General features: G+C 40.0%; 1 protein-coding gene across 1 annotated transcript in view; it reads left to right on the top strand.

Moving 5' to 3' along the window:
- Positions 1 to 22260, top strand: part of eogt (EGF domain-specific O-linked N-acetylglucosamine (GlcNAc) transferase) — a 63444-nt gene that overhangs the window by 24528 nt on the left and 16656 nt on the right. The window contains exons 5-11 of the mRNA XM_048606737.1: positions 1335 to 1438; positions 4051 to 4154; positions 16270 to 16362; positions 16463 to 16534; positions 17561 to 17647; positions 19015 to 19083; positions 22020 to 22075. Of these exons, the coding sequence (XP_048462694.1) occupies positions 1335 to 1438; positions 4051 to 4154; positions 16270 to 16362; positions 16463 to 16534; positions 17561 to 17647; positions 19015 to 19083; positions 22020 to 22075 (585 nt within the window). The remainder of the gene's footprint in view (positions 1 to 1334; positions 1439 to 4050; positions 4155 to 16269; positions 16363 to 16462; positions 16535 to 17560; positions 17648 to 19014; positions 19084 to 22019; positions 22076 to 22260) is intronic.

Raw genomic sequence — 22260 nt, 5'->3', positions numbered from 1 at the left:
GTTCAATTCCTGTACCAGCCAAGGTTACCATGAAGGCTTTGCTTTCTACACCTCGTCCCTTGCCAGAGGTTTGGCAACTCTCAAGTTAAACTCTCACCACCAATTGTCTGTCTATACTGAGAGAACAGCTTAAGGCAAGGCCCTCTGGAACTATAGAGACTTGCATTTCATTCTGACCAAGAATGTGACATAATGCTAACTTCATACTTTCTTCTCCAGTTTATTGTGAAACGTTTCACTTCGTTCGCCATCCTTTTGGTCACTCTGAAATGGGAAAATTACTTTGGTCATTTTAAAAGTATTATTGAATTAGCACCATGTTTGAAACCATGATTAAAGTAAGTAAATTGAAAGTGATATGTCCAATAGTAATGCACAGAATTAGTACTTGCCAGAAATAAATCCTTTTATGTTGTTCTCCCCAAAATGTGTGTTTATTCCTTTACTGGTCAAAATGAAGGTGAAGAGCAAAATTGTTATTGTGCCTGAATGGACGATGGAAGTAGTTTCAGTATTATGGTAACTTTGAAAAGGAAATTGGAAATATAATTTAAAAATAAAAACGTTTGAGAAAGAGCAGGGAATTTCAGAGAGCAAGCACAGTATAATGGACTGAATGGCTTTCTTTGCTGCATGATTCAGTGATTTATAAATTCTGATTTGTAAAATTATGGTGAATTATATTTTTCTTAAATTACACTACTTTGGGATCAGAGGTTAATGGATTTATTGAATAATTTCCCACCCTGGCATTTTCCAGCTTTGATTACAGTACTAATAGTGTAATGTAGAGAGAAGCAAAGTTATTCCTGGCTGATTTCTTGCAGCTTCTAGCACTTGACAGTGGAGAAGCTTTAACAGAAAAGTAGGAATGAGAAAAATAAGTTTCACAGTTACATTTGTGGAGAAAATTAGCAGTCGTAGCAGCATGTATAAATAGCTGTTGGAAATTCCGTGCTGTTTGAAAATGTAGACAACTGGTGTGAAAGGCAAAGTATTGTCCACATCTTCCTTGCTGAATTTAATGTTTGCAAACTGGCTTTGTATACTTACTTAATTACCTTCATCATGATGCCATGTAATTGCCTTTATTATAATGTTAGAAGAGTATTTGTCAACAGTGGGAAACCAAACCACATCCATTTATGGCATGACACATTTCAACATATTTAGTTAATTTGAAAGATGCAGCAGCTGTACATGACACTGGAAAACTCTTTGTGACATTTTAAACTGTAACAAATTGAACAGTGATTAAATTATAATCTAGTTGGTATCCTTAGGTAGCTCTGATTCAGTATTTTAGTACCATTTATAATCTATTCTTTGCACAGGTTTGCAGAACTACAGTCATATTCTCAGCTGAATTTTGAACTGAAAGATGAAAATTGTGACCTCATTGTTGAAAAGCCAAGCTACTTCATGAAGCTTGATGCAGGTAAAGGCAAATAGTTTTTCCTTTATGCAATGTAGTGAAATGACACTTTAATGTTGGACTTTTGCATCTAAAGTAAACTACTGTTTTTATTCATAGAGTCATACAGCATGGAAGCAGACCCTTCGGTCTAACCAGTCCATGCCGACCACATAATCCCAAACTAAACTAGTCCCACCTGTCTGCACCTGGCTCATATCCCTCCAAACCTTTTCTATTCATATATCCATCCAAATGTCTTTTAAACGTTTTAATCGTGCCCGCATCCACCATTTCATCAGGAAGCTCATTCCACGCGCGAAACACCCTCTGTGTAAAACATTTGCCTCTTATGCCTTTTTTAAATCTCTCTCCTCTCACCTTAAAAATTTCCCTAGTCTTGAAATTCCCCATTCTAGGGAAAAGACAATTACTGTCAATTCTATCTGTACCTCTCGTTATTTTATAAGCTTCTACCAGGTCACCCGCTCAACTTCCTATGCTCCAGTGAAAAAGTCCCAGCCTATCCAGCCTTTCCTTACAAATCAAACCTTTCATATCTGGCAACATCCTGGTAAATCTCTTCTGAACCCTCTCCAACTTGATAATATCCTTCCTAAAACTGGGCAACTAGAACTGGACACAGTACTCCAGAAGAGGCTTCACCAATGTCCTGTACAACCTCAACATGACTTCCCAAATCCTACACTCAAAGGACTGAGCAATGAAGGCAAGCATGCCAAATGCCTTTTAACCATCCTGTTTATATGTGATGCAAAATTTATTTTCTTTTGATCAATGACCTGATTTTTCAAGCTTTGTTACAATTTTAAATTGCATCAATTGAAATAAATTGGAAAATATTCTGAAATATCTTATGAAAAGATTACAGTAAATTATTTCAACCAAGATAGGAGAGGTGCACTGACTCTCTGAAGTACCACTACTCACTGCATATGTTTTTTAAAAAATGCTTTGCTCAGTTATTATGCTAATTACTCATTTATACTAATCTTTCTGCTTCAGTAATCTGCCAACCGGGTTTCTTCAAATAAATAAAAAAAGCATTAATTTATTATAAAACATGATTTATTTAATAAAGTTAAAGGATTGCTTATTAACCTTCTAAAAAAACCTAACACGTGTGCGCACACAGCAGTTCAAGAAAAGTTTTTTAAAAAAAATTTCTGCAGACATCAATTTTACATAAGAAGGTATTTTGGTGAAATAATTGCTAATTTGCAAATGGAAAAAGGAGTTATGCCATGTTCCAGATAGCTTTTGGTCAGACATACTGGCACATGTAAATTGGTGTCACTAGAAACAGATGGTATCACTAGGATCTTTGCCGAAGCAGGTTTCTCAGGAAATGTCAAGAGGAAGCCTTTCAGCAGCTTCTCAGGAGAATAACTGCATCTGTTTTCAGCTCTCACACTGATCTCAGAAGGTGATTTTTCAAAAAAAAAGGTGGAAGAGGGGTGAGTCTTTTAACAAGCTAGACAACTGAATTCCAAACAAAGTCAAAGAGCCACAACTCCTGACAGCCATAAACTCAACATTTTACTTTCAATGAACAAGTCCAAACCATTAGCTTAAGACATGTTACTTCTAATAAGTGTCTTTAAAAACAAAATCCAATGTGTCCTTTTAGTGCCCTTTTTATTTTTGATAAAAGAAACAAGTCCACACCTCAGTCTTTCAAATGAACTGATTTTCACACCCCTTTATACATTAGTCCTCAAAAAGAAATTAATAATGGAAAAATAATTCATGAAAAACTGCTTTAGGATCTATGGATGTATGTTGTCTTCTTGCCAATTACAAAGGGAAATCAGTATAAGCAGCTCCCATTTTTATGTTACCTCTGAGAGAACACTAAATGTAAATGGCCGAGAGTATCTTGCAAACCCCAGGCACTATTTTCACTTGCAAACTGGGAACTATTGATTCTACTCTCTTTTTAAGGTTCTGCAAAGTTCAATTTCATTCACAGCTCCTCTGATAATGGAGCAGCTCGTATTAATCCGCAACAGAACTGGACAACATCCAGCTTATTAGAATTTTAAAAAAAATTACTACCCATGATGAATATGAGAGATTTATTTCTGGCTTTATTTGGATAGAGCATCAGACAAATTGCTTAAAGTTTAGCAGAATTCATTTGATTGCAGTTTGGAGAGTGAATCAGGAATGCAATAGCAATCAAAATTCATTAATAGATTACCGAAACAAATTTGTATACCACAATAGACAGTATTTAATGTAATTAATCAAGCACTAGTCTTCTAGCATACCAACAAATGCTCTCAACATTAGACATATTTACTAATTTCTGTTTAGTTTAACACATCACTGAGACCAGCTTTGAATCAAAATTCTACTAGCTGTTATAGGATTTGAACCTGTGTGCCTAGAAAATTTCTTTTCAAAATAAAGTATTAGGTTAGGACTTTGTCAAACACTGAATATGTTGCTAGAAAGATATGAGATGTTTGTGATTAACAGATATACTCTACCAACAAGCCAAATATGTAATGATCCCACTGTAAGTTACTTCAACTGAACAGTTATCAGTTGTATTTAGCCAAATAACGTTAGCGTCATTCGTTAATAAAACGCATATTCCTTACTTTCAGGTGTCAATATGTACCACCATTTCTGTGACTTTGTTAACCTGTACATTTCCCAACATATCAACAACTCTTTTGATACTGATGTGAACATAGTAATGTGGGATACGGTGAGTACATTATTAATTTGCTGCAGGTTGTTGATCAAAAATAATTGGACTTTATATCTGTCATGCATTTACTCTGGGTAAATCGGAGAATTGCATGAGGAATATTAATAAGACATATTACTACTTTGAGAGGGTTCTTATTTCTACACAATGTGTGTGATGCCTCAGTTTCTTTTTATGTTGCTTATTGTTAGTCTCACTGTATTTTCTATTCTCCCAAATTTGTTTTAGCACCTTGCCTGTTGGGATTATGAAATTGAGAAGTATTTTTTTTGCTGTATATTTGACATCTCTCTCAGTCTGTCCAAAGATTCTAAATTTTGTTAGATTTGCTTTCACCAGCTGTGTCAACAGGGAGGAAGATGTTTCCTACGGCTGATGCCTGCTACTTCACGTGACAATAATTTAGTGCAAAATTTAAAAAGTAAGATCCTTCATGACATTGAAATGGTTGTAAAATCCAGGGTAAATGTGCAGACAAATTTGTGTGGCAGTGAACAAATCAGTAGATAATGTTTGCTAGCTTGTAAGATTTGGATCCTACAAGGTTTTTAGATGGTACATCAAAGAATGGCAAAATAGCTACTGATTTCTGAAATACAGTAACTCTTATGGTTGGTTAGAAAACATCAAGTATCTGCATATTCCCCTTTGCCTGTATTTCATGCAGCAAAACATAGCAGATAGGAGAAGGAAAACTCCAATTTAACATATGCCTATGCATGTTTAAAATCCACTGGGATGTGGTCCTTCCATATCTCTGTATATCAACTGATCCTACCTACAGCAGTCTGGAATTACTGCTCCAATTCTCAGACCTCCTTTAAAACTCGCCACATTTTTAGCCAGCCATCATTTCACAGTGTCCATTCTTAACCTTTACAATCCTGTGAAGCGTGTTAGGATATTTGCCTAACTATAGGCACATAAATAGATGCAACTTGTTATTTTACAAGTAGTGGGAAGGAGGAGAAGAAGAAAAATTATTGAAGGCACTGTGGTGGCATGTACAACTATGCACTGTACATTATTTTGCATTTTTAAAATATAAATAGTACTGCTTTCACCTTACACCTGGCTGCTTATCTCTCTGTGTAGTCCCAAATGTCATTGTTCCAGCACGAGGCATAGCATCATGGCTACATATGACTTACCATCAATAGAGGTCTGTGCTGAGAGTCTGCTACATTATTTGGAAGTAAGAGGAACAAGGCGTATGCAAGGGAATGGGTCCTGCTGACAACTTGGGCCCTTATCCTTATAATATCCCTGTTTTTTTTCTGGTCTCTGAGTCCACATGTGTTGGTGTGAGTGAGTTGATCAGTGAATCTGGGACGTGGAGAATGGAAGATGAGAGACCCTGCAGGTCTGTGTCCTCTACAGTGCAAGGTCTGTGTGTCGTGCTGTCTCCCTTTAAAAGCCCTAACGTTGGTAAGACCTGCAGCCTTTTTCCTCATGGGTCAAGTCACTGACCCTGCTTACTCTGAGTGCGGTCACAGACATTTGTTTCCCCATTGCACACTTTTAATTTCTAGCACGATGAAAGGCAACAATGAGTGCTCCTCAACCATGGTTTATAGCCTCCACCTCTGTGTCAGTGAGACCCCAAATCATCTTCCTGATAGCCTTTCCCTTATAACCCATAGGCTTCGCACCTCCCCAGCTCCCTGTCCAACCTGTATACATGAGCCTGCATCTGGCCACATTTTCCCAGCCAGCCCTTGAATATAAGGTGATCAGGCTAAGTGTGACCATACACCCTGTCCTCCTTGAAGCCACAGTGTCCATGGACCAAACCCAACCTCTCCACCTCCTTTCCCTTAAGGTCTATGAGGGACTGACCCCTTGAGAGACCCAGCTGGACAGCCCCAGAACCCAGAATGGCAATACATCTCTCTGACGGCATTAGCTCAATGCACCTAGTGTGACCTATTTAAAGCAAAAGGACTGACAGTGATCCAATCCTCAGACTGCAGAGGCGTGGATCCCCTGAGCGAGATCATCCTGATCAGCCCCTTGATCGTGGCCAATCCCCTGGAATGGTATTTGAGGCTGCCTTTGACTTACTGTATCTTCATGGATGTCAGTGAGAAGTGCTCAAGACTTTGAGACATGGCTGCTTACTTGCTGCATATGTAGTGTGTTTGCCACAAGCTGCTGGCACATAGTGCAGGTATACGATTGATGTAACACACTGCTACACAGCAAAATGTACCCCCACTCCACCTTTAAGTCGCCGACCAGCAAGACAAGCTGCCTGTCTTTGTGTCTGTGCAAATAGGCAGGGTCAGGCATGGATGATGTGTTCATGCATGTAAGTACCAAGTGAGCGAAAGCTAAGTGAGTAAGTGAGCAGCTCTGAGATGCACCCTGGTTCAATCCTTCAGATGGTGCCTGTCCGTTGTACAAGGTGCAGCAGCCTTTCAATGCAAGTTGCCAATGTGTCCTGCAATGCAAGTCTGTGCTTCTAGAGCTCCTACCATCTGGGAGGTGGTGAGGCCTTAACAAATGCTGGATGCCAATGTCTGCAGATGAGGTGTGCATGTCCCTGCAGACTACAGATCATGGCCTGAGATACTGTTTGGTCAGGTGCAACATGGAGGTCCTTTGGAACAAGCAGAGAGTTGAGTTCGACAGGTAACCACTCTGGTTTCCACATCAAGTTTTCTCAAAGTTTAGCTTGTTTGGCACATTTGGTAAAATGGCTGAATATTAATAAGGTTAGTTGGGCTGTGAACAATTGACAGTTATTTGCTGTCAATAAGAAATTCGCAATGCCGCTTGTCAAAAATATACATGATGAAGTGAGAGTTTCCCAATGTTGAGATTAGCTTTACTGGACTTTTTGTCTGATTCTGCCAGAAATCTTGCCGTAGCTCATTTTGCTCAAATACCTATAAGATTACGCCCATGCTTCTAAGTCAACGATATTAAAGGAATTCAATGAATGGGCAGAGGGCAATGATAATATTATGGAATGGATTAACAGTGAAAGTAATGAAAGTAAATTATCATAGTAGCTTTATTAAAAAATGCTGGATGAATTCCTATAAGGAAATAATAAACAATACTATTGGTCCTAGAATCATGGGGCAGGAACCTGATGGGCAGTTCAGTAGAACAGACTTTTGCACCACTGACCCCTGTGTGCAAATTGAAATTGAAGCAGCAATGTAATTTCAGAATCATCTGGAGCCTTTGCTGAAGAGGAGTTGAAGGTGAGAATAGAGTTAACTCAAGTTATTTCCTGACATTTTGTCCATCTCGCAGAAAACTCCTTGTTTGAAACCATTCTGTAAATCCTAATCCCACTTTTCCTACAGCCCTCATATATCTGATTTCTACCCTGCCATAGCACAGGGAACAGCCCTAACCAAATTATATACTCAGTGACTTAGTCCTGCTGCACTAGCCCTATTTGTGCTTTTCCAGTTCTCTTCAGCCTTTGCAGTTGACCGCACAGTCCTTGTTCAATGCCTCTCCTACATTGTCCAACTTAGTGGAACTATGCTCACTTGATTCCACTCTTATCCACTTTTTACACTGTCAAAATCTTCAAAGTCATGTCATCAATTCTATTCCTTCCTTGGGTCTTTGTTTCAGTTTGAATTGGGCTACCTATGATTTCTGCTTCCTTATTAACTTAATGCTGGATCCCTATTTCTTCCCTCATAAAGACTGTTTGCTTCCACTCCAGTGATATTGCCTGCCTCAGCAAAACCACTGCTTAAACATTTAACCATGCCTTGTTCAAACCAGAATCGAACATTTGTAGTGCTCAACCACTGGTCTCCCATCCTCCACCCTCTAGAAACTCAAAACTTTGCTTTCTGATTCCTGTCTTGCTGCAAGTCCTGTTCACCCATGATCCCTATACATGCCGACTTACATTGGCTAGCCATCCTGTATGACACTAAAAAGTGACAATTATCATCCAATTGTTTCAATCATGGCCTCAACCAATTTCTGTCTCTCCTCCAGCTCTGCGACCTGCCAAGAACTGTGTTCCTCCAGTGTTTGCCTCTTATATATCCACATTCCTTTCGCTGCATTAGACTTCAGCTGTTTAGGTTCAGTGCTGTAGGATCTCCTCCTGAAATCTGTTTCTTCATCTTGTTATCTGCCTTTGTGATTCTTAGAATCCAACTGTTGACCACAGTATTCTCCTTCTTTACATTTCCTTTGTTGTTCAGCTCCATGATGGCTTTCGACCCATGCAACAGCACTTTTTTTTCCAATGTAGCCAAATCTAGCCAACATTTCCCTTCGTGCCATAGTATTAATATGTTCAGATAAATTTCCTTTTCTGCATTTTGTTCTATACCATGGGCAGGTAAAGATCAGTTTTCACATGTGTTGATGGTGCTCCCTCATTTTCCTTGATACCTTGAACCTTAATCTATTCAGATGTTCTGTTTGTCCGTAAGTGTATCAGGAAGATGGATGCTGAGAGGATATTTCCTCATATGGAGGAGTCTAAAACCAGGAATTTAAAAAATTAGGGCTCCCCCATTTGTGAATGAGATGAGGTGTAACTTCTTTTTATCTTGGGTTCTTAGTCTGTGGAAATCTTTTCCCAGGCGGGAAGCAGATGCTGAGTCATTGAAAACAATTCAGTGTTGAGTTAGATTTTTCTTCAAGGTATTTGTGAGTTAGAGTTGAGACCATGATCTTATTGAATGTTGCAGCAGACTCCAGGAGCTGAATGGTGCACTCCTGCTTCTGATTCTGTTGTATTCTACCATAAGATTAGCTCTCCCATGACTAACTTCTTCCATGATGAAGACCTAAATGTTAGTACAGTTTTAGGTTGTCAGAGTCCTAGTTTGAAGAATTTATGTATGAAGGAACAAAGGCAAAACTGATTGGACATAATCAGATTATGCAGCTTAATTTAAATTATTTTGGAATGTGGAGCAAGAAATTAATGTTCAATTATTTTACACACTGAAAACTTAATTGCATTTATCATAAGTGCCCTACGTCTCTGCAGTTATTTGTGACACATTTCTTACTGAATCTGAGAGTAAATTACTTATTGCTGTCTCTGAACTCTAATAACCTTGGAGATTGCCTCATGAAGCAATTAAGAGTAATTTGCTGCTAGATAGGTAGTTACCTTGTTCAGTGGTGGTGATGATCATAATTTGCTATGCTGTGCAAGTGTCTACTTTGTTTTAAAAGTCTTATCTCGCAACAATAAAAATTGGATTAATAAATATATTCTGATGTGACTAATATGAATAGTATTTATCAGATTACTTCCTAACCTATGGTACAATTGGAGCGGTTGTAGGTATTGACCAGAAGCAAATATTTTGCTTGGATATATTTATTGTTTACACCATAGGTCTGAAGGTGTTAGGCAAAAGAAGAGCCTTGCTTCCTGGAAGCAGGTAAAAGGGAAGTAGAATTTTATTCCTTCTACTTTTTTTTCAAGCTAACAGGTGAGCATTGTAATGGATGAAAAATCGTGGCTTGAGTGCCTTTGATTTCTGATAGATACTTCCAGTAGCAGAAGCTCTCTGTCAGAAAATTGCAGTCAAAACTGGCCCGGGTTGGATTTAGAAACAAATTGAGTTAGTCAGGCAGCTGATTTCATCATCAATTAGCTGGTCAAACATAGGCTGATTAACAAAACAGAAAATCATACAATGTACAAATCATACAAATTATACAACAAGTTTTCTCATTGAATTGTACGTTCACAGAGGCAAAACTACTTGCTACTGCCAGGATCTTCTGTGTAGGTGCTGCAGGTGCCTTATTTAAACCCAGTTGTTCACTAGTTCCAATGCTGCAAGCCAGGAATGACCATTTGAGGTCTTCTTGCAGAATTGCAATTCAGAAGGAAGTGTCTTAGAGAGGCAGGTGGCAGTGCTTCAAGTTCCTGGTGCAAGGGGTGGTGGGGGGGAGAGCAGTTCACTTCCCTTGGGACCACCGGAGGAGACGACAGCATCCAAATCTGCCACCTTGGTCGGAGGTAGCAACCAGAGGAACGTGCATAATGCAGGAAGGAAGTTAATGACCTGTGCTCTGGAAGGGTAAGTCCACCATCTTGTCTCTGCTCATTATGCCCATTCTAATTTTGCTACTGTCCCAAAACTCATGGTCTACCTTATCACTCTGCATACAGCATCTGCACTCTATTGCTCTCACCCAATTTGTTCTCCAAAATTACTAATCCTTCCTCCCCTCTGCACTTCTTCCTCACTCACTTAGGTCACTGCACTACTTTTCCTGCTCCTGTAACATTCCAAAAGCTCTTCCAGCCACATTCAATCTCTCTCTTTGTCTCATTGCTGAGGAATTGTCTCATAATAGGGCTAAAAGGTCAACAAAGATGGTGAGGTGACCGACATTTGTTTCCTTACCATTTTTAAAGAGACGATCCTGGAATTCGTGAGAGAGAATTAAAACCACTCATATAGGTGTGCTGAGACCTCCATACCCAGCAACCAAGCAAGCTTCATTGCACTGTCGTGTGAGGCTCTCTCATTACCATCATTGCAAATGTATTTGTAACATGCTCAAACCTCTACCCTTATTGTGCAAATTGTGCCCTCTTTTCTCTGCTGCAGGTATCAGAGGCACCCACGTAGCCTCTGAGGTGAAGAGACCAACCCCTCTAAGCATCGGTTCCTTGTCCACCTCTGAGGAAGAAGCCATGGATGCATCAGAAAATGCACCACCAAGGCTGTCTCCTGCACCCTCCACCAGCCCAGACACGTTTACCTTGGTGGTAATTTATCTAGACCTGGGCACACATCACTGGGATCCTTCTGCAGTTGTTTGAGGAAGAAATGCCCCATGTTGTTGACACTCGGGACTGCTGGAGACCAGGCACGTGCTCAACTCTAGGCTGAAGAAGATCCCATGGAGTTGGCCATCAATAACTTCATACAAATGCAGACTTATACAGAAGCAGCAGGCAGGTTTATTGGAGGCAATCAGTAAACCAAACTGAAGGTTGAAGGAACCTCTCTCAGGCCTGCTGTATTGCTCCAGTGAGGCTCAGTACAAGCTGGAAGAACATTTTCCACTTGGGGACAATGCAGCCTTCAGGACTCCATATCAAGTTCAGTGATTATAGAACTTGAACCTTTTTCCATGTCCTTTTACCCACCCCCACACCCAAGCCCTGTCACGACATGGGCTGCTTTCAGCACAGCCAACCCATTTTCACACACTTACGGCCCCCATTATCAGCTGTACTTTCTACCAGGCTTACTTTCATCCATCCCTTTGTTTACTTAACTGTCTTTCTCTCTCTCTTGGCTCCACCTATCAGCTAACCCCACTCCCCATGACCACCACCACCACTGTCTTCAACATAAATAACACCTTTTCCTAGCTACTACTAGTTCTGAACAAGGGTCGCTGGACTCTGCTTTTTCCCCACACGTGCTGCCAGACTTGCTGAATTTCTCCAGCAATTTCTCTTTCTGTTGAGGTTTGGAGGAATCCACCAACATTTAAGTGTCTGGTGCTGGCTGTGGCAAAGGTCTGTCTGTCTCCTTGAACAGGTTAGCAGCAGCCATGGAAAGGCAGGCCCAGTTGAACAGATATGGGCTGCTGGAAATGTATACAGATCTGCACTTTGTCACTTTAGTCATTGTCTCTCTATCAATGGCAAGGTGAGAGGGGCTGACGAACCTGGATCTCACTCCAGGTGCCCCTTCCTCTCAAGGAGACATGGTGATGCCAGCAGACATGCAGAAAGATGTGAAACCACACATATGCCTTCCAGAGATCTCTTTTCAAGACACATCTTGTGAAGGTCCTTGACTCCATTTATGCTCCACCCTTGTGCCGAATTTGTGTGTGTGACTGAAGTGTTCATTCATGACCACACACTACTCTGGAGTCAAAGGCTCATTCTACCTATGTGTCTTGCACAGGAGCATGCATTTATTCAAAGATGGCCATGATGTCCAATACCTCATTGCACTTTGTTCTGGCTGGGGAATAGTTCTGACTGTGAAAATTTCAATGTTGTAATGAAATGAATTGAAGCACTGTGTGCTCATTTAGCAGTGTATGAAAAATTGTCTGTGCTGAATGCAGAATGACGCTGAGTGGACGAGAAGGGTTTCTGTCCGGATGCCTCTCAAACTGATGATGGCCATGGCACATCTCAGAAAAACGATCATGAAGGTGTTCATGAAGAAGCTAAAATTACTTTGCACCATGCAAAATATTAGAACCTGGTCTGAATTATTATTAATCTTTCCCCAATACCTATCAGAATCAATAATGTTTCTGAATGTAGGAGCAGGAGCTGTTGCAAAGTATTCAAACAGTTGTGCTGGCAACTTTTATTGCACAACAGGCTAAGTAAAGAACAGAGACGACAAGGTGCAGAGCTGGATGAACACAGCAGGCCAAGCAGCATCATAGGAGCAAAAAGGCTGACGTTTCGGGCCTAGACCCTTCATCAGAAATGGGGGAGGGGAAGGGGGTTCTGAAATAAATAGGGACAGAGGGGGAGGGGGATAGAAGATGGATAGAGGAGAAGATAGGTGGAGAGGAAACAGACAGGTCGAAGAGGCGGGGATGGAGCCAGTAAAGGTGAGTGTAGGTGGGGAGTTAGGGAGGGGATAGGTCAGTCCAGGGAGGACGGACAGGTCAAGAGGGCGGGATGAGGTTAGTAGGTAGGAGATGGGGGTGCGGCTTGAGGTGGGAGGAGGGGATAGGTGGAGGAAGGGATAGGTGGGAGGAAGAACAGATTAGGGAGGCGGGGACGAGCTGGGCTGGTTTTGGGATGCGGTGGGGAGGGGAGATTTTGAAGCTTGTGAAATCCACATTGATACCATTGGGCTGCAGGGTTCCCAAGCGGAATATGAGTTGCTGTTCCTGCAACCTTCGGGTGGCATCATTGTGGCACTGCAGGAGGCCCAGGATGGACATGTCGTCTGAGGAATGGGAGGGGGAGTTGAAATGGTTCGCGACAGGGAGGTGCAGTTGTTTATTGCGAACCGAGCGTAGGTGTTCTGCAAAGCGGTCCCCGAGCCTCCGCTTGGTTTCCCCGATGTAGAGGAGGCCACAATGGGTACAGCGGATGCAGTATACCACATTGGCAGATGTGCAGGTGAACATCTGCTTGATGTGGAAAGAAGGGCAGCTTGCCTTTGCAACAACAAATAACTACATCAAGTAACTGATGTGTTTACCCAACTTGTGTCTCTTGAAAGTGTGTATCAATGAAATTCTGTCCAGCTGATGCTGCTTCACTCTAGCACGGCGAGATTTATTTCCCTCCCATTGAATATGCTCATTTTTCTCCTCGAAGAGCTGTTGCTGCTCTCCTAGCTTTTCTAGATCCATGACATCTCCTTTTTACTTCCTTCAGTTGTGTAGAGCACACCATTGCAGGATTATGTGGTCCACTATCTAGAACGTATTGCAGCAACCTTCCAGATTGATCCAAGCATCAGAACCTCATCTTAAGCAGCTCTCTCATCAGTTCCATGGTGGCCTACTGGAAGAGTGGGCTGCATTGTATATTTGTGTTCTGCCTTGACGAGGGGTTTCTTCAAAGGACTTGTCAGCTATAGTTGGAGGGCTGTCTCTTGTCTCCAAGTAAGCCATCCTTTTGTGGCATTAGCTCTTTGAATGAGGCTGGAACTTGAAAGTTATTAAGAATACAGGCACCATGGCAACTACCAGGAAACTTCATGTAGACCTCTAAGATATGTTGACAATGAGAGCAGATGAGTTGGATGTTGATGGAGTAGAACCCTTGTCTACTTATGGCACACTCAGTAGAAAGTGTGTAGTGCCCTGCACCTGGGTGAAGCCAGTGGTCTTTACAAATCCCACTGCACAAGCTGTGGTACTGAAGTTGTCAAGGGGTACAGAAGTGAAGTGGGGATAATTTGCATAACTGGATTTTGTAATATCCTTGCTACATTTGTGGTTGAGGATTCAGAGATTCCATATGTCCCCAGTGAATGCTTGAAACTAGCTGCTTGAGTAAACGTTTGAGCACTGCTATCATGTTGACAGCCATTGGGATGGGATGGTCACCCATTCTATCACAGCACAAGTTCTGTTTCTGTTGATGATATAGGAGCCTGAGATGCATCCTGCACAGATGGTTGAGATGGGTTATGTGCACAAAGCAACCTGACAACAGCATTACACTGTAGGGCGTCGCTGACCTCCAAAGTGTAGTAGTGTTCTGACACAAGCCAAGGTCAGCCACAATGTGGTGAGGTTTTGCTTTGCTGATGCCTACTTCCATGGATGAAGGATGGAGGTGCTGTCTACCCCTGGAGCATGCCCTAAGAATTTGGGGGATGATGGTCACTGTGGAGGCCTGGAGACCATGCTGGCGAGCTGCAGCCGCCAGGCAACCACAAAGACTTTCAAATTGGGCATTGATGCCGTCTAGTTCCTCATCAATATCTGGGAGAATAGCGATTTGGATAAAATTGAGGTGAAGTTAGCTAGTGTGAGATGGTAATACATGCAAATAGGGCCCTCGCAGCATACTAGCAAGATCCACATCTAGTTGTTGAAACCTAAAAGGGAAAATCAGCCTTTAATTTTCTCGGTTGAGAATTTCATTTTTTCATTGTGAATTTGCCTGAATTTCTCACCATTGCCCCATTGCTAAAGGGCTAGGAACATTCAGTTCAATATTTTTGAGGATGTTGACCTGTTAACAGAAAAGATCATAAAACTGAAACATTAACTGTGTACTACCTTGACTGATTCACGGACATGAAGCAAGGCGACCTACCAGATAAGCAGATTGAGAGATCTTCAGTGACCCACACAGACTTCAAATGAAGAAGTGGTAGACAGGAAATACCAACTACAGTTAAATCATTGTACAAGAAGAAAATAAGTTTTGGATATGTACATGAGATTAAGAGTGTAATATAAAATAAAATAATAGGAAAACTTTAAAAATGTGTGGCATTATTTTCCTCTGAAGGACAGAATTTACATTTATAAAACAAAATTGTCAGTCATAGTACGGTATTATGTCCTTACTACATCAGCAGCTAAAGATAGCACATCTTAAATAAAGTACTTGTGGTGCAGTTTTAAAATTCCTTTGGAAAAGTCACCACTAGTCACGACCTATCCAGATGACACAGTATTTGACAAAATGTACTGTATAATAATGTTCAGTGCAGAATTTTACTCTAACATGGGTTTGCTTATCTTTTCTCCGACATCTGTTTTCTGGTGATTTTGATATACTGTACTTCAAAATAAATTGAGCAGTGCTTTCACTTCTTTCATGTCATCATTGGCCTGAATGTTTCATTAAAATGTTAATTCTAAGGCTTGCCTGACACTTCAGTCTGTATTAAATTGTTTTCAAAAACCGTTCCACATTTATGACGGTTAATTTTATTTTGTCTACTATTGGCATCTCAGTTTGGTGTATTTCTGTAGATATGGTTCTCACTATTTTTTAAAAAAGTAGCATTGTTTGAAAATTGCTTACTTACTGTCAAACTTTTGAACAATGAAAATGTACTGAGAAGATACTGATTCTTAATTGGAAGTGTATCTAAATAGTAAAGGCCTTCTTGCTGTCACACAGTTATGTGCTCCTGATATTTTTTGCATCCTGTCAGATATGATACTGTGAAAACTATTGGACTGTACAGGACATGCTATTTCAAATTTTACTGTGTGAAAATATTCCAGAATACTCCTTCGAAGCAGCTTGCTTGTCTGTGTCTGTATTCTGTACTTGAAAATAAATTAATAAAATGAATTCAGCACTGATTTTAATTTATTTGATATTGTCTGGGGCCCAATCATGTCATTGAAAAGAGTTACAGCCAGGCTTGTTCTTTGTGAATTTATTGGTGCTCTGAAATGCCTCTCCATTTGTATTTTGGTTGTTGCCATTCATGTCTGCTTCTGTTTGCTTCCACATGAATTATTTCAACAGATATTCTGCTTTGAAAGCTATGTTTTGAATTACTGCAAACTAAATTACAAATAACTTTTGACAACTGCACAGACTCTGCAGTTTATCTCAGTCTATTGCCAGATGTTTGGATACATAATTATTTCTGATGTACACATTTGTATCTTAACCTGCTTACCTGTTACAGCAGTCTTCCCTTGTTTTGTATTGCAGAGTTCCTATGGATATGGTGATTTATTTAGTGATACCTGGAAAGTATTTGCTGATCACAATATTATACATTTGAAGACATTTGACTTTAAAAGGGTATGGAACATTTTCATACTTTTATAACTATAAGTTATGCATGTAAAACATTTTCTGTTTACGCACCATTATTTTAATTCTTTTGTCTGCGGTAATTTAGGTATGCTTCAAGGAAGTGGTCTTTTCTCTACTCCCTCGCATGCGTTATGGATTGTTTTATAATACCCCTTTGGTAAGTGCATTTCATCCATTGGAAATTATTCATTTGTGTGTTTAAAAAAATGTTCATTTCATACATAATGAAATCACTACACGAACATTAACACTGAGTTTTTAACCCCTTTGCTGAATGCTGTCATAATTTGATGAACAGAAGCTGTCACCTAAATTCTTTAAGAATGATTAATTTTCAGTTATGTACAGTATTATAAAATGGTTTCTGAGAGAAATGCATTTCTTTTGAGTGTAAACAAGCAACGATGGAGAGGTTCCAATATACCAGTTCTTATCTGAACACCATCACAGGCCGCATGTTGTACATCCCTCGTCTAAAACATACCTAATTAATTTTTACTCTGAAAAGATGGCTGTAAAATGGGAGTTCCTTTTCTTGCATTGTCAGAATGAGCAACCAAATTTGCTGCAGTTTTTAAATAGGTCAAAATATCCAAATGATATTGTGATTTTGAAGCGTGGCATAATGGGATTTTGTTCTGTTCTGTTACTGAGACTACAAATTGTACATAGGTTAGCTGGCAATTTTGTTTCCTTGACTATGAATTCAGCTAACAAATACTTTCATATTCTATTTATATTAGTTATCCAGTTTTATATATTGGAAAGAACAGGAACACCTGTAACTGAGAAATATCCAATGCTGTTAACTGTAACTATTGGCACTTGTCATTTTGTGATGTTAACAGATAATGTTATAATGAGTAAGTGATTTAAGGCCTGGAATTATTTCAACAGATTTCACGCAGTCTGCCTCTTAGGTGTGTGGAACCTGATGGATGAAATTTAAAAGCAAATTATTGAGGATGCTGGAAATCTGAAATAATCCAGAAAATTATGGAAATACTCAGCAGGTCTGGCAGCATCTGAGGAGAGAAAGAGTTAATGTTTCTGGTCAATAAGTTTTCATCAGAACTGAAATATGTATTGAGAATATGTGCCATGTTTTTGTATAACATTTATCAATTAAGCAATTGGCCTCCTAGAACAGTGTACAAATGCTTTCTTTGCTTGTAAATAACAGGTACCTGACTGCTTTAGCACGGGAATGTTCAGAGCATTTTCACAACATGTCCTGTTTAGACTAAGTATTACTCAAGAACAGCCACAGGTAAGAGTGTTACTGTAGAATGCTCCGTTACCCTATCTATTTGGCATTCACTTTCAACTTTAGAATGGTATCACAGGCATAGACCGCTCATTCCAGTGTAAGAATTTGCAAATAGTCAATGGCTGTCTGTCTGAAGTAGGATAAGGTCTGTGCTTTCCTGAGTGCTTATTAACAGGTTTTATTAAACAGAAGTATCTACAAGGGGTTGTAAGCAAGGATATTTTCAAAATCCTAGAGACTCTAGCTCCAGTACCATGTGATTTAACGTCACTATGACATAACCCCTTTCTCACATGCTCAGTTGTTACTCTTAAGAGCTAGGAGCAGGAGTGGGCAATTTAGCTCCTTCAGCCTGCTCGGCCATTCAATTCAATCATGGCTGATCATTGACTTCAGTGCCACTTTCCCATGTGATCTCCATAGCCCTTGATGTCATTAGTTTCCAGAAACTTAATGATTTCTATCCTGAACTTGCTCAATGACTAGGTTTCCACAGCCCTCCAGTAGAGAATTCCAATGATCCACCACCCTCTGAAGAAATTCCTCCTCTTTCAGTCGTAAGTGGCGTATTCCTTTTCCTGAGGTTATATCTCCTAGTTTCTGACCAACCAGCCAAGGGAAGCACCTTATCAGCATCCACCCTGTAATGACGTTACTAACGCTTTACTCCATGCTGTTAACCAGTAAGGCTTATTCTGCGATATCCAAATCAGCTGCTGCCCAGCCTTATTTCTCAAGCTTCATTCAAAATCCTCTCTCTCAAAACAATTCGTCCACACCCTAAAACCTTCACATGTTGCATCCTCACTCTCTCTGCATGTCTTCAGAGACTGATTTAAGGAGAATTGTGATCTGGATGTTGCGATCGGCCTCTGTACTCATGCTGCAGGGAGGGATGGTCTTGGTTATGAAACCCGTTCCATAATGTGCTCAGGTGATGTTTTTGATTCATTGAGGAAATAGACTGCATTATTATTTGTCATTGTTTTTTGGATTGTTGTTTGAAATTAGTTGAGGCTTAAACTCAAACTCAGCCAATCAACCAATTAGGTTTTCTCTGTTACTTAGGATGCCATCCACATTTACAGAGGAATTGCCTCTTCAGACAGTCTGACATGGCTTTTGAGGACATGGGAAAATCAGTAACTTTGAATTTAGCCGTGACACAGAAGATAAACTCTGTCTTTTCAGCTTTAAAATGGCCTATTCATCTCAACGAAATGGGAAATACTTTTTCAGAATGATTAAATAAATTTATATTGTCATTAGATAATTTTTCTGAAATTTCTAAATGATAATTTTGGATATTTATTTTAATATTTGGAATCTTGCTGTATGCCGAATAATTTTATCTTTCTTTTATCAAGATTGGGAAAATTCGTGTTACACTTCTGGTTCGTAGTACTCAATATCGCAGAATTTTAAATCAAGATGAGGTGAGTAGTAAAAGGAAACAATTATTATGTGTTTTCTAAGATTTAACAATGAGCATGGAATCTTGTTGTCCTTATCTGTTAATGGGTTACTGATCTTTTTTTGATTTTAGAAATGTTTTGCAGTGCTTTTCTTAAAATAAGATATCCACTTGCTGCTTAGTGACTGAATGCATTGTCTGCTTTGTTTTCAGGTTCTTAAGGTAGACTTAGATAAAAAGGCCTTGGAGACATATCAGATTCTCTGAAAATTGCTACCTTCCCTTTTTCCTATTTCCTGTATCTAACTGTTCCTTAATAAATCTAGTGCCATTATTACAACTACCTCTTCTTTCAATGCCTAACTCTCTAGGTGAATATCACCTTCAGAAACATTTCCTTGTATCTGTCGTAAAGTTCTTTTTCAGAACCTTCAGTCAGTGCTGCCTTATCATGTTGCCTGTATTGTTTTAGCTTTAATTTCTCTTGCTTGATGCTATCTTTGTATTTGTTTAAGGTTGCTTCTGCCTCCAAGGCTTTGTTTTTCCAGATGAGGAATCCTAATTTCTCAAACAATTCCTCAGGGAGTTCAAATGAAGGATCATAATATCAATCATAAGATGTAAAAACAGAGGTAGGCCGTTCAGCCCAGTGAGTGTGCTCCCCAATTCACTGAGATCATGGCTGATCTGATAACCGTCACCTCCAGCTGCCTTCCTTTTCCCCATATAACCCTTGATACCCTTACTGGTTAAAAATCTGTTTATCTCAACCTTGATAGCTCTCTGTGGTAATGAATTCCACAGATTCACTACCCTCTATGACAAGGCATTCCTCTTCATCTCTGTCTTAAATGTGTGACCTCTTCCTTTGAGATTACACCCTCTGATCCTCTAGTCTCCAAGAGGGAGAACAACTTTTCCGCATCTATCTTGTCAATTCCTCTAATAATCCTCCAGCACCTCATATACCACTTAGGAAACCTGCAGCCCAATGGCCTCAATGTGAACTTCACAGGCTTCAAAATCTCCCCACCCCCGACCTCATCCCAAGACCGGCCCATTTCGTCCCTGCCTCCATGACCTGTCAGTCTTTTCTCCCACCTGTCCGCTCCTCCCACCTCACTGACCAACTCCCAACCCCACTTCCTACCTACTAGCCTCACCCCCGCCTCCTTGACCTGTCCTCCTTCCCTCCCACCTACCCGCCCCTCTCTCCCCACTGACCAACCCCTATCCCAACTCCCTACCTATACTCACCTTTACTGGCTTCATCCCTGCCTCCCTGACCTGTCCAACTTCTCTCCACCTATCTGCTCCACTATCCACCTGCTTTCACAGCCTGCCCCCCTCTCTATTTATTTCAGAGCCTTCTTCCCCTCCCCCATTTCTGAAGAAGGGTACAGACCCAAAATGTCAGCTTTCCTGCTCCTTTGATGCTGCCTGGCCTGCTGTGTTCATCCAGCCCTACACCTTGTTATCTCAGACTCCAGCATCGGCAATTCCTACTATCTCTAACATACAGTGAGATTGTGATTCCATGTTAGTTGGTTGTGGTCCAATACAGGCATCTCACTCAAGTATTTCCACATTGTTGAACTCCACTGTGCCAATTTGTCATTATTCAATTCATGTCCATTCTACCACTCAAACTCTCTTAGCCTACTTATCCTTTATAGTTAAATGTTTCATGTAATTGGAGTTCACACTCTCAACATATAATGGCCACCTAAAAGGGAAAAAAAATGCTGTACGGTGAAAATATGCCTCTTCTAAATGTGTGTTGTCTTTCTTTATTGAATTATTTCCATGCAAGCTTCATTTTGTTTCTGATTGTTGAATATGTAACGCTAAATCTTACCAAAAATTAGATATGTCAGTTGCAAGGAGTTTCATGAACGGTTTCTCTCCATGAGCTCTAGTGAGTTAATTCACACAATTCTCCGCAGCTTACATCATTCTGTAAGCACCAGGTCTCCATGGCACCATGTGTTCAACAATGGTTGAAGTACTTGACCCTGCCATTTGACACTTGAAGAATCTCGGTTTTCCAAATTTACCGTAACTTCCCTACAAATTCACCATTGCCCATGTCATTCAGAGGCTTGGAAAATTCGTTGCATAGTTTTCTGATGATTGAGGTTAAACTAATGGGACAGTGGTCGTGGAACACGAATGATCTTGTTTATATTTCTTGTTCATTTTCTGCATCCTCCTATTGACTGTTTCAAACTGCTTAGCACGTCTTTACTTTTGTATCATTGAGTATCTTCAGTCCTTTGTACTGAATTGGTTAATCTGAGTAATGACATTGAAGTCATAAAGTGTAACAATTTGGTCACAATACTTGTGAGCTAGTGTGGGAAATAATAATGCGTGTTCCTCACTTCTGGTTTAACCAGTAACTGTTGGTGAAACGTTTGTGATGTCAGTTCAGGAAAACAGTAGGCTTCACAGTGATGTTGTTCACAATTAAGAAAATTCACAATTAAGAAAAATACGCTGCAATCAAACTCTGCTTCCTACATTATTGTTGCTAAATAATAACAGTAATAAAATGCAAAGTATAAGGACAAAATGCATGATTTTAAAAGGGGCTAAATTGACTAATTATTTTTGAAATATAATTGTGTTTACTCCCCGTGTGCAACACCATGCTGGTTAACTCATTATAAAGAACATACGAAGACTTGAATAGAAGTTGGATTTACATTGTGTCCTGTATGAGTTATTTTCCCTGTCATAATTTGATAGCATTTCTGATATAAAAACCCTCTTCATTACCATGAGCGATATCATGGGAGATCTCCTCATTATATAACAATAGCTGTGTTTAATTTTTTGAGCTGTATTTATTGCTCATAAATTGTAGAAAGCTTTTTCTTAGTTCCTAAATTGTGTTAAACGCTTAATAAAAGTAAACTGCTAAATAAATTGTAAGTATTTTCGTTTTGTCCTCAGCTGGTGAAAGCACTGAAGACAGTGACTGTATTTGATGTCAGAGTGGTGGATTACAAGTAAGTGTTAAACAGCTGACAAATGGCGGTTATCGGGCTGAGATTGGGTGCCAAATATTCTCCGTGAAAAGAAGAGAATTTTTCTGTGTAGCCGACAGCCTATTAAAATTACATTAATGGAATTTGCACTTTTCAAGGCCTTGTTTCTCTGCAGCTCTGTTAACACATTAAATGCAAAGAAACAA

The sequence above is a fragment of the Rhincodon typus genome, chromosome 16, assembly GCF_021869965.1.
Source record: "Rhincodon typus isolate 14 chromosome 16, sRhiTyp1.1, whole genome shotgun sequence".
Lineage (NCBI taxonomy): Eukaryota > Metazoa > Chordata > Chondrichthyes > Orectolobiformes > Rhincodontidae > Rhincodon > Rhincodon typus.
This window is presented reverse-complemented; position numbering and strand designations above follow the sequence as displayed.